The sequence below is a fragment of the Erinaceus europaeus genome, chromosome 21 (genome assembly GCF_950295315.1).
Source record: "Erinaceus europaeus chromosome 21, mEriEur2.1, whole genome shotgun sequence".
NCBI lineage: Eukaryota > Metazoa > Chordata > Mammalia > Eulipotyphla > Erinaceidae > Erinaceus > Erinaceus europaeus.
In genome coordinates, this window is record NC_080182.1 from 28,465,666 (window position 1) to 28,478,196 (window position 12,531).

A 12,531-nucleotide genomic window follows, 5' to 3' on the forward strand; every position below is an offset into this window, starting at 1 on the left:
CTCTGTCTCTCTCCCTCTCTATCTCCCCTTTTCCTCTTGATTACAGACTGTCTCCCTCTAATAAATAAATAAAGATAATAAAAAATTTAAAAGAGTGGTCCAGGAGGTGGCACAGTGTCTAAGGCACTAGACAAGCATGAGGTTCCAGAGTTCAATCCCCGGCAGCACATGCACCAGAGGGATGTCTGGTTCTTTCTCTCTTTCCTCCTATCTTTCTCATTCATAAATAAATAAAATCTTTTTAAAAATTAAAAGAAAGAGTTGGGTCTTAAGAACAGGGACTGGAGTTGGGCAGTTGAGCTCACACGTCACTCTATGCAAAGACCTGTTCCCCACCTGCAGGGGATGGGGGAGCTTCACTAGTGGTGAAGCAGGTCTGCAGATGCCTCCCTGTTTCCCTCCCTCTCCATCTTTCCCTCCTCCCAATTTCTCTCCATCCTGTCAAATCAAATAGAAAGAGGGAAAAAGGACCCAGGAGAAGAGGGTCGGCACTGAGGCACTGAGCCCCAGCGATAACCCCGAAGCAATTAAAACAAGTGAAATAAAAAGCAGCCTGGTCGCCCACAGGCCCGTCCAGCCAAGAGAGAGCCCAGCCTCCAGCCCGGGGGCCTGTCTCTCCCTGAATGCTCTGACTCTCCACTCACCTCGAAAATGTAGTCCTTCCCATCTTTGCCGTGGACGGCTTTGACGGCACAGATGTCCAGGCCGCCAAACATCTCTGAGCAGGTGTCCACCCACAGCTTGTACCTGGAGAGTGGGCAGGGTCTGAGGCCGAGGTTTCAGCTCACAAGCTCACATTGGCCCTGAACCCACAGCCTCTCTCATCCCCCCCCCAGCCCCATCTCTCGCCCCTTCCACTCTCATCGGGCACACACTTGCTCCCCAGGGCTCTTCCAGATCTGGCCCTCAACAGTCTCCACCTCCTCCAGGCAGTTTTCCCTGACTGCTCCTTTCTCGGAGCTCCCGAAGCTGCTGGCTTTGTCTTCTCTGCCCAGTCCTGCCAACTCTCGTTAACAAGCCATCGAGAGCTGGGTGACCCTGATTCCAGAGGCCCCTGATAGTGGGGACGGACTCAGTTCCAGCCCTGCTTCCTCCTCCGGCCTCTGCAGCACTCACCTGTCAGACATAGCAATCTGCTCCAGCATGGCAGAGCCCGTGTTGGTCTTCCAGTTCCCTGAGATTGAGGTCCGCCTACAAAACAGGGGCCAGGCCGGGCCATGATCCCCCACAGACAGAGCCTCAGGACCACCATCTGTCTGTCTGTCTGTCTGTCTGCTGAGCCCTGAGTACTATTCAGCAATGAAAAAAGAAATGATATTGTGTCCTCTGGGATAAAATGGATGGAACTAGAGCTGACGCCCCGTGAAGGAAGTCAGGAGGCGAAGGACAGTTTCAGGATGGTCTCACTCATGTGCAGAAAATAGAGAAGTGAACATGGGGCCAGGTGGCAATGCATCCAGCTAGGGGCACAGATCACCATGCATAAGGACCCGGGTTCAAGCCCCCTGCTCCCCACCTTCAGGAAGGACACTTCGGGAGCGGTGAAGCAGGGCTGCAGGTGTCTGTCTGTCTTCCTCTCTATCTTCCCCTCCCCTCTCAATTTCTCTGTTTTGTCAATAAAAATAGAAAGGAAAAAAAAGGAAAAAGGAAAAATGGCTGCCCAGGAGCAGTGGTTTCGTAATGTAAGCACTGAGCCCCAGTGATAACCCTGCAGGCAGTTTAAAAATAAACAAGAGGATGGAAGTCGGGAGGTAGCGCAGCGGGTAAAGCGCACGTGGCGTGAAGCGCAAGGACCGGAGTAAGGATCCCAGTTCAAGTCCCCAACTCCCCACATGCAGGGGAGTCGCTTCACAGGCAGTGAAGCAGGTCTGCAGGTGTCTGTCTTTCTTTCCCCCCCCCCCCGCCTCTGTCTTCCCCTCCTCTCTCCATTTCTCTCTGTCCTATCCAACAACAACAACATCAATAACTACTACAACAATGAAAAGCAACAAGGGCAACAAAAGGGAAAGTAAATAAATAAATATAAATAAATAAATAATAAACAAGAGGAGACTGTGACAAGGGGTGAGAGGAAAGGGGCACCGAGAAAGGGCTCCCAGCTCACCCTAGGGGAGAAGGGCAAAGACTGGGGAGAGGGGAGGGGAAAGGGGAGTGGTGGGCACAGGACAGGGACCAGCTCAGCCTAGACCAATGCGGCCACATTCATTGTCTTTGGAAAGAAAATGCCAAGTCTCTTGACTTTAAAAAAAAAAAAATTGGAGCCAGGTGGTGGCACACCTGATTGAGCACACGTTACACAGCACACAAGGACCCAAGTTCGAGCCCCCGTCCCCACCTGCAGGGGAAAAGCTTTGCAAGTTGGTGAAGCGGGGCTGCAGGTGTCTCTCTATCTCCCCTTTCCCTCTTGATTTCTGGCTGTCTCTATCCAATAAATAAAAAAAGATAATACTTAAAAAAAATGGAAGTGAAAGAGGAAGCTTCGGTGCTGTGGTATCTTTACGCCTCTCTCGGTTTCTCTGAAAAAATTGGCCTGGAGCAGAGAATCCCAGGCAACAGATGGGGATTCATATCTCCCCAGCTGGAATCACAATTCATTTTTATTTATTTATTTTTGCCAAATACAAGACCCTATATATGCTTGAATAACCTCTATTCATGCCAAAGGCTAAATTTAGGACTGTCCAATGAAATACTTACAGAGCCTCAACTATTTTGTCCAAGTTCCTAATAGAATCATTCCTGTCCTGTGACGGAAGAACATTTCATATGTACACCTGTCATCTCGTAGATTGATAAGAAACTCAGTGTGTTTTTCTTGCTTCAGACACTCATTGTTAATCTGTTAAGGATTGAAACTATATTTAAATTATCCAAATATGCTTACTGCCAAGGACACATCTAGATTTTTTTAAGTTTTCTTTTTTTTGGATGTCCCTCTCCAAGGACCCATCATTCAGTCTTTCTTCCTTTCTTCCTTTCTTTCTTTCTTTCTTTCTTTCTTTCTTTCTTTCTTTCTTTCTTTCTTTCTTTCTTTCTTTCTTTCTTTCTTTCTTTCTTTCTTTCTTTCTTGGAGGCTGAGTACTATTTCCATTCCCACCGACACTGCTGTGCTCTGTGTAAGGGCAGCGCTGTCCCCCGGGACTCATGGTCCTCAGGAAGTCACAGGTCTTTTTTTTTTTTAATTGTCATAGGGAGTCGGGCAGTAGTGCAGTGGGTTAAGCGCAGGTGGCGCTAAGCACAAGGACCGGCATAAGGATCCTGGTTCGAGCCCCTGGCTCCCCACCTGCAGGGGAGTCGCTTCACAGGCAGTGAAGCAGGTCTGCAGGTGTCTATCTTTCTCTCCCATCTCTGTCTTCCCCTCCTCTCTCCATTTCTCTCTGTCCTATCCAACAACAATGACATCAATAACAACAGTAATAAATACAACAATAAAACAACAAGGGCAACAAAAGGGAATAAGTAAATAAATGTTAAAATATTAAAATATATTGTCATAATTCTTCCTTTATAGTTTTTTAGCACTCCCATCACCAAAGGTCTGTGTCCTCACCCCACCCCCATAGATAACCACTATAGTTCACGCACAGCCTAGGACATAGGTTGATATTTTGTGTTTTTTTTTCCACATGTGTATACTCAATTTTCTATGTTCTCTATATGAGTGACACCATTCTGTAGTTGTACTTCACCTCCTGACTTGCTTCAATGAGCATCATCTTCTCCACTTCCACCCACTTCACCCCAAAGGACACAATAGCATCCTTTTTCATTGCTGCATAATATTCTGTTGAGGATATGTCCCATAACTTTTTTATCCAATCATCTGTTGAAGGGCATTTTGGTTGGTTTTTTTAAAATATTTATTTATTTATTACTGGATAGAAATAGAAATTGAGAGGGAAGGGGAGATAGAGAGGGAGAGAGACAGAGAGACACTCGCAGCCTTGCTTCACCACTTGTGAAGCTTCCCCCCTGCAGGTGGGGACCAGGGGCTTGGACCCAGGTCCTTGTGCACTGTAGTGTGTGCACTCAACCAGGTGCGTCACCAGCTGGGCCCTACAATTCACTTGTACTCTTGAATATCTAATGGAGGATGAAGTTTGTTCTTCTTCTAGACTGGGGGGAGTAGGGGGCTCCCTGACTTTCTAGGCGTGGCAAGCAGACATACAGACACGCCCAGGGCACGGGTCCCACGACAGTCAGGCTCTCCCTGACCCAGGAGCTGAGATTCAGGGTGAGCTAATCGCACCGGGAGCCTCGGAGCCTGTCCTGTGTTACGGTATCGGCGGAAGTCTGTGGACCCCACCAGCTGTGAAGCACTCAGGCGGTGACTGTGCAGAAGACCATCCAAACCAGAGACAAGCATGTCTGCAGCTGATTCAGAAAACCGGGGCCGTGGGGTGCAGAGTAGGAGCTTCAAGAGTGCTGAGGCAGGGCTGCAGCTGCCCCTCCTTCTGCTCCCTCTCTATCTCCCCTTTCCTTCTGGTCTTTTCTTTGTCCGACAAACAGTAAATTTTTAAATTTATTTTGCCTCCAGGGTCATCGCTGGGGCTTAGTGCTGGCACTATGACTCCACTGCCCCTGGAGGCCATGTTTTCCATTTTATTGGACAGAACAGAGAGAAACTGAGAGAAGAGGGGGAGGTAGAGAGGGAGGAAGGAAGACAGAGGGAGAGAGAAAGACACCTGCAGACAAACCTACTTCCCCACCCACGAATCATGCCCCTAAACGTGGAGAACAGGGGCTTGAACCTGGGTCCTTGCACATGGTAATATGGGCACTTAACCAGGTGAACCACCACCCAGCTCCCCCAATAAATAAATGTAAAATAATTTTTTTCTTTTAAAACGAGCTGTAGCCGCTGCTCTAATAACTGCCAAGCTTGCTAGGCACTGTGGGGTGTCTGTCACGACCATGGCAGGAGACAAAGATGGCTGTGACAGACAGAAAGCCTTCGGAGACAGCGTCCCGGGGTGGCAGCCACCACCGTGGCCGTGCCAAGAAGCACGTGTTTATTGCTCCCCCGGTTACTGTCCCCTCTGCCTCAGGCCACCTGAGGACTGGCATGGGGGGGCACGGCGGACACCCCACTCACATGTAGGCCTTGTAGTTGTTGCCGATCTTCTGCACCCGGATGTCATACTTGGCGTCGATGAAGGGCTCGGCAGTGGCGTAGGTCTGAGTGAGGGCCACCACGCTGGCGATGTCCTGGAAGTCGTAGTGGTTCTCCACTTTGACCTGGGGGGTCAGGGAGACAGAGGGGAGGGCGGGGAGCAGACGGGGCCCTGATTCACCAGAGTCAGTCAGCAAGGGGTCCGAGCCTGACTTTGCAAATCAAATCAAGTCACAAAACTTATTTCTACTCAGCCCAATAAGTTTGTTCCTGGATTCCCGGCACAGTGGGATAAGACATCACTTTTTTTTCTTTTCCTGTTTCTAACTCCCATTCCTTCCCCCCGCTGCCCGGTTTCACAGAAATAGAGTTTATAAACATCACCTTGTATGTGGAAGGTGAACAGCTTCCATTTACTGTAAAGTTATCACCACACTCGGCGAACACTCACTGTTCCATTTTTTAATTAATTATTGGATAGAGACAGAGAGAAATCGAGAAGGGAGGGGGGATAGAGAGGGAGAGAAACAGAGAGACACCTGCAGCCCTGCTTCACCACTTGCCAAGCTTTCCCCCTGCAGGTGGGGACCAGGGGCTTGAACCTGGGTCCTTGTAGACTGTAATGTGAGCTCATAACCAGGTGCGCCACTGCCTGGCCCCCTCATTGTTCCATATAGACACAGGAGAAGGAGGGGGAGGAGGAGAAGGAAGAAAGATGTTTTCCCATGTGATGAAAACTCTGAGCATATACTCTCGAAATAACGTCCCAAAAGGGGGCTGGGTAGTAGCGCACCTGGTTGAGCGCACATGTCACAGCGCACAAGGACCCGGCTTCAAGCCCCTGGTCCTCCACCTGCAGGGGGAACGTTTCACAAGTGGTGACGCAGGGCAGCAGGTGTCTCTCTTTCCCGCCCTCTCTTCTCCTCCCCCTCCCCAACTTCTCTGTCTCTATCCAAAATAAAGAAAAGGAAAAAAACCTCAGTCTAAACAAAACAAATACTTTCAGACACAGCACACAGCTGACTTCTCTGTAGTCATCATACTTCCTGTTAGATCCCAGGACCGAGTTTTTGATAACCAGAAGCTCGCGCCCTGCGACCTGCCTTTCTTGTTGTCAATGGTTTCACCCTGAATTTCCCTCATGTCTGGAATGTCAGCATTCCCCTCCTCAGTGCTCCCCGGGGCTCTGCCCTGAGCAAATGGGGAGCCCTGTGCCGTCCCCAGTGCCATGGAGGGGGCAGTGCCCGTGATCAGTGTCTCGGCTGGGTACTGAGAGTGTTGTGGGAAGCTTGTGAGAGCCCCCAGTGCATGCGAGGTGGCTTGAGCTTGAAGGACAGGAAGTCAGGCAGGTAGGCAAAAAGGCAGCACACACAAGCTGAGTCCCCATGCGTCTGCAAACCTGGGCCCGTGTGTCCCCGGGGGGGGGGGCACCCCAGCACTGCACTCACCCCCACCCCCCCACCCCCGCTTCTCTCCTCTCAGAGCTCAGGAGCCATGGACCCAGCATGCCCCCAGACACCAAGGGCCTGGGTAACTCTCCCGAGCTATCACGTATCTTTGCTATGGGTAGAGCTGGAGAGTGGGGCCAGGCTGTGCCGCACCTGGTTGAGTGTTCACAGGACGGTGAGCAAGGACCCAGGTTCAAGCCTTGGGTGCCCACCTGCAGGGGGGGAAGCTTCACGAACGGTGAAGCAGGGCTGCAGGTGTCTCTCTGTCTCTCTCCCTCTCTATCTCCTGCTCCGCTCTCAATTTCTCTCTGTCTCTATCTAATAATAAAACACATTAAATAAAAATTTTAAAAAGCTGGAGCTGAGTGATGTGATGGCCCCTGTGTCGCCACTGTGCCTTTCTTACCTTGCCCATGCCCGAGTGCGCGTGGCCAATCTTCACCACCACGGGGAAAGTGGGCAGGGTGAGCTGGAAGTGGACAGAGAGGAAGGGGAGGGTCAGAGCTGTGTGTATTTCCCCCTGGGGACACCTGTGGAGAGACACCCAGGAGAGCCAGTGCAATCTACAGGCTTTAGGAACTAGAACAACTGAGGCCCAGAAAGGGACAGCAGCTTGCCCGTGTCGCACAGCTTTTGAGAGGCTATGGGCTCTTCCCTACGAGCCCCACTTAGGTGCTGGGAGATGGCCCACCCAGTAAAGAGCACCCTTTATTGTGCACAGGGATGCAGGTTCGAGGCCCCAGTCACCACCTACATCCGGAAGCTTCCTGAGTAGTGGAGTGGTGCTGTGGTCTCTCTCTCGCTCTCTCTGTAAAAAATAAAGATTCCACTGGAAGGAATCATGTCGGCATGGTGTCCAACTCTGGTGGCGAGGGAAGCGGAGCAAGACAGGGAAACTTCTTAAGCTTTTTGTTTGCTTATTTTTAATTGTCTTTACTCATTGGATAGAGATAGCCAGAAATCGAGAGGGAGATAGATAAATAGAAAGAGAGAGGGAGGGAGGGGTGTATATATATATATATGGAGGGGGGAGGGAGACAGAGAGAGAGACCTGTAGCACTGCTTCGCCACTTGCAGAACTTACTCACTGCAAGAAGGGACCAGGGGTTTGAACCTGGGTCCTTGTGCTTTTTAACATATGCACTCAACTAAGTGCGCCACCTCCCAACGCCAATATTTTTATTTATTTATTACTGGACAGAGATAGAGAGAAATAGAGTAGAGTGGGAGATAGAGAGGGAAAGAGAGAGGGAGAGACCTGTAGCCCTGCGTCACCACTTGTGAAGCATCTCCCACTGCAGGAGGGGACCGGGGGCTCGAACCTGGGCCCTTGTGCCGTGTAATGGCCCCAAGACAGAGAAAACTTTTTAAAATGCACTGTGTCAACACAGGTGGGTGAGACAACCTCAGGGCAGGACTAGCCTGGGTCCTGGAGCCCAGTGGATTGTGTTTGCTCAGTCAGAGGCAGCTGTCTTGGATGGACCTTGAAAAGTCATGTGAAGTGAAATAAGTCAGAAACAGAAGGATGAATATAGGATGATCTCACTCTCAGGCAGAAGTTGAAAAACAAGATCAGAAGAGAAAACACAAGTAGAACCTGAACTGGAATTGGTGTATTGCACCAAAGTACAAGACTCTGTGGGGAGGGGGGGCAAGAATGCAGGTCCAAAAGGGATGACAGAGGACCTAGTGGGGGTTGTATTGTTATATGAAAAACTGGGAAATGTTATGCATGTACAAACTATTGTATTTACTGTGGAATGTAAACCATTAATTCCCAATAAAGAAATTTAAAAAAAAGAAGAATTCAGGCTGGGACTGGGTGGTGGCACACCAGTCAGCTGTGGTGACCCCCAGAAAGCTCTGGAGAAACCAACACTGACCCCTCAGGGTTCCTCAGCCCCCACCGTGCCTGGCCTGAAGGCAGAGACTCTGCTGTTGGGCTCATACATTTTTTAAGTGTTTTTAAATTTTTCTTTTCTTTTTAATTTTTTATTAGTGATTTAATAATGATTAACAAAATTTTCAGATAAGAGGGGTCTAATTCCACACCATTCCCACCACCAGAGTTCTGTGTCCCCATTCCCTCCACTGGAAACTGCAGCGGTTCTCCCAAGCTCGCAGATATGGGCTGACTATTGTTGGGTGAACAGAGTCCAGCCCCTCAGTCCCCCACCCTCCCACCTCAGAGCCCTCTGTGAAGCCCCTGGGTGGCTACGGTCTGAGCAGACACCACCAGGTGGACACCCCCCAGCCCCCAGTCACTCACCATCTCTTTGTGGTTGGGGTAGTACGTTTGCTCGATGAGGGGGAACTTCTCCCCACCCAGGGTCTTGTGGATGGCCACCATCTGGGCAAACTGCAAACGGGAAGCAAATATAACAGCATCAAACAGCCGTCTCGCCCACACATTCCTGGAGCTAGTGCTCCGGGTGGGCTCTTCGCAAAGCTCGCAGAGGCTCTGACAGGTGCGTACGATCCCCAAGGAATGAGAGTCGAGAACTGTCTTGGGAAACAGAGAGGGGGCGAACTGAGACCCACTCAGTCCCCACCAGCCTCGACAACACCTCTGCTCAATACCAGGCGCAGTGACAAGGGCCTGGACCATCTCTGCATCCACGGGGTTTGGTGAGAAGAGGTGGAGAATGAGGCCTAAAATCCCCACACTGCCAAGAAGTGAAGCCGGGACTGACATCTGGGTGTCCCTCCCTTCATGCCTGCTTCTCCAGAGAGCCGGTGACAGACAGCAGGTGCAGGGACGCAGGATCCCAGAAGTTCAACAGCCAGGATAGGAAGGCTCTCCCTCCCTGTGGGCAGTGAGAAGCCCCCAGACGTGAGCAGGTGATGGCAGTGGGCAGTGCAGATTCTGCTCACGTAAGAATCAAACTTTCTGGGAGAAGCTCAAGGGGGAAAAGAAAAAAAAAAAAGACTTGAACTCTCTAGGGTCTCATCTGTAAAATCCAGAGGAGCTCCAAGGGAAGAAGTGACGCCACGCCCATGTGCTCGCAAAGGTGTGGTGAGAAGGTACCCAGCAAGGAAAGAAGACACACACGGCCCACAGACACATGAAGAAAGGCTCCACTTCACTCATCGTGAGAGGAATGCAAATTAAAACGACGCTGAGATTCCATCTCGCACCTGTGAGAACAGTTTCCATCAACAAACAGAGATGACAGGTGCTGGCGAGGCTGTGGGGAAAAGGGTCTCTGCTCACTGCTGCTGGGATGCAGACTGGGGCCGTCCCTGTGGAGACTGTGCGGACAGTCCTTCAACAGACAGACATGGAGTCACCTCATGACCCACAAGTCCACTCGGAGGCTTTATCCGGCAGACACTCAGACACTAATTAGAAGGGACACACGCAGCCCCGTGCTCACAGCTGCATTGTTCACAACAGCCAGAGAGTGGAAGCAGCCTAGATGCCCATCAGAAAATATATGGCTAAAAAAAATTTCTGTTTTGTTTTTATTTGACAGGACAGAAAGAAATTGAGAGGGGAGGGAAGGGGAAGATGGAGACAGAGAGACACCTACAGCCCTGCTCCACCACTCGTGAAGCTTCCCCCCTGCAGGTGGGGAGCAGGGGCTTGAACCTTGGCCCTGCTGTAGCATTTCATGAGCTAGGAAGCCCCCCCCCAAGAGTGCACCTGCTCAACACCACTGCACAGCTGAGCCAGATTCAGAGACGGGCCCTCTTACCCCCACCCCAGTCCTTCTCCTGCTCCTTCCTGCTAGTAACTGCCTCCTGGCTCTGCAGAGACCGTGACCTGCCCCCAGGTATCACACAGGACTTCCCTGCTCAACCCATCACACAGCTGTCCACACTCAGTGTGCATCTCCCTAGGGCCACAGCCCCAGGTGCCAGTCGGGACTGACCAGGAGAATTTGTCCATCAAACCTGCCTGCTGTTTGTCTCACAGCCCATCCCCTCAGGTTTGTGTGTGTGATCCAGGTGGGACTGGGAGCAGTGACCAAAAGCTGAGAGACAGGCTGCCCTGGCCACTTTGTGCCTGCCATCCTGTGTACTGCACCCCAGTGTCCTGTGCACTGCACCCCACTGTCCTGTCCACTGCACCCCAGTGTCCTGTGCACTGCACCCCACTGTCCTGTCCACTGCACCCCACTGTCCTGTGCACTGCCCTCTCTGGTCTTTGGACCCAGCCTGCTCTGACTCTCAAGGTGAAGCCCTCAGAGCGGCCTGCCCTCTTTGATCCTCTGCCTGACTCTCTCTGAGCCTCAAGATAGGCCTGCAGGATCCCTGCTTTGCTTCTGGCCTCCTGATGCACCCCCAGATTCCCTCCTCCACCCCCTGATTTGCCTCTGGCCTCCTACTGCACCTCCAGTCCCCCCTCCCCGGGGCAGGTGCCAGCCCTGTCCAACGACCTCTTTCCTCCAGCAGCCCACATGCTGGCAGGGCCCAGAGGCAGTTGAGGCCCCGTCTCCCACGTGTGGAAGAGTTACAGACACCTGGGCCATGCCAGCAAGGGCCCCAGCAGGCTCCCAATGCCCAGGACGGTGGAGACAGAAACGGCAGCCCATTCCCAGGACTGTGTCCCCGGGAGCCCAGTCGCCCTCCTGAGCCTGTCTACTGGGTGTGCTGGGCAGGGCTGGTGGCCTCTTTGGGAACAGTCCTGAGCCAGGTCACCAAGGAAGCCAGTGTGTGACACCTGAGAAGCCTATTTCACCACAGCAGACAGAAGACAGAGAGAAAGAACGGGGGCCGGGCGGTGGCACACCTGGTTAAGTGCACAGGTTACCATGCGCTAGGACCCAGGTTCGAGCCCCTGGTCCCCACCTGTAAAAGGGAAACTCCACAAGTGGTGAAGCAGGTCTACAAGTGTCTGTCTCTCCTCCAAACTCATTCCCTCTTGGTTTCTCTCTGTCCTATCAAATTAAATAAATATAAAGTTTAAAAAAGAAAGGAAGAAAGAAAAAGAGAAAGAGAGAGTTCTTTACAAACACTTGGCCAAGGCCTCAAAGAGGAAGTCATGGAAGACGCAGGATTCCAGGCGCCAGCGGAATTTAAGATGTTCTCCTTATCTGTCCTGGAAAGAAGTGCTTTCAGTTGGGACTGGCTGGGGCCACCTAGTTAAGCGCACATGTTACCATATGCAAGGACCCAGGTTCAAGCCCCTGGTCCCTACCTGCAGGGGGGAAGCTTCACAAGTGGCAAAGCAGGGTTGTAGGTGTCTCTCTGTCTCTCTATCTCCCCCTCCTCTCTCAACTTCTCTCTGTCTCTATCCAATAAAAGAAAAAAATAGAAGGAAAAAACAAAGGGAATTTTGGATGCCAGGAGCAGTGGATTTGTAGTGCTGGCACTGAGCCCCGGCGATAACCCTGGTGGCAATTAAATAAATAAATAAAATATTTTATTTATTACTGGACAGAAACAAAGAGAAATTGAGAAGAGGGGGCTGGATGGTGGCACACCTGGTTGAGTACACATGTTACAATGTGCAAGGACCCAGATTTGAGCCCCCAATTCCCACCTGCAGGGGGAAAACATCATGAGTGGTGAAGCAGGGCTGTAGGTAACTCTGTCTCTCTACCTCATATCATCCCCTTTCCTCTCAGTTTCTGACTGCCTCTACCCAATAAATTAAAAAAGACAATAACAACAAAGAAATCTTAAAAAGAGAGAGAAATTGAGAAGAAAGGGAGAGATAGAGAGGGAGACAGACAGAGAGACACCTGCAGCCCTGCTTCACCACTCACAAAGCTTTCCCCTGCAGGTGGGGAGTGGGGCCTTGAACCCGGGTTCTTGCACACAAGTGTGTGCTTAACCAGGTATGTCACTGCCTGTCCCCCATAAATAAATAAATGAAATGCTTCCAGTTAACCCTTGCAGACCTGTGTCCAAAAGTACCCCAGGAGTGGGGTGGCAGGATTTGGGGCAGGTTTGCAGCACTGAGGCTCAGAGGCGTTCTCCTTTTCTGGAATACCAAGCTCAGGGATCCCCTCAGCTCCCACA

General features: G+C 51.2%; 1 protein-coding gene across 5 annotated transcripts in view; it reads right to left on the minus strand.

Annotated features, from left to right (window-relative positions):
- The window catches only part of SYN2 (synapsin II), a 131,505-nt gene that overhangs the window by 23,235 nt on the left and 95,739 nt on the right, over positions 1-12,531 (minus strand). For all 5 annotated transcript variants that reach the window (XM_060180685.1, XM_060180683.1, XM_060180684.1 and 2 more), the window contains exons 5-9: positions 8,831-8,920; positions 6,968-7,030; positions 5,096-5,238; positions 1,117-1,191; positions 645-747 (exon numbers count right to left, since the gene is read on the minus strand). In XM_060180685.1, the coding sequence (XP_060036668.1) occupies positions 645-747; positions 1,117-1,191; positions 5,096-5,238; positions 6,968-7,030; positions 8,831-8,920 (474 nt within the window). The remainder of the gene's footprint in view (positions 1-644; positions 748-1,116; positions 1,192-5,095; positions 5,239-6,967; positions 7,031-8,830; positions 8,921-12,531) is intronic.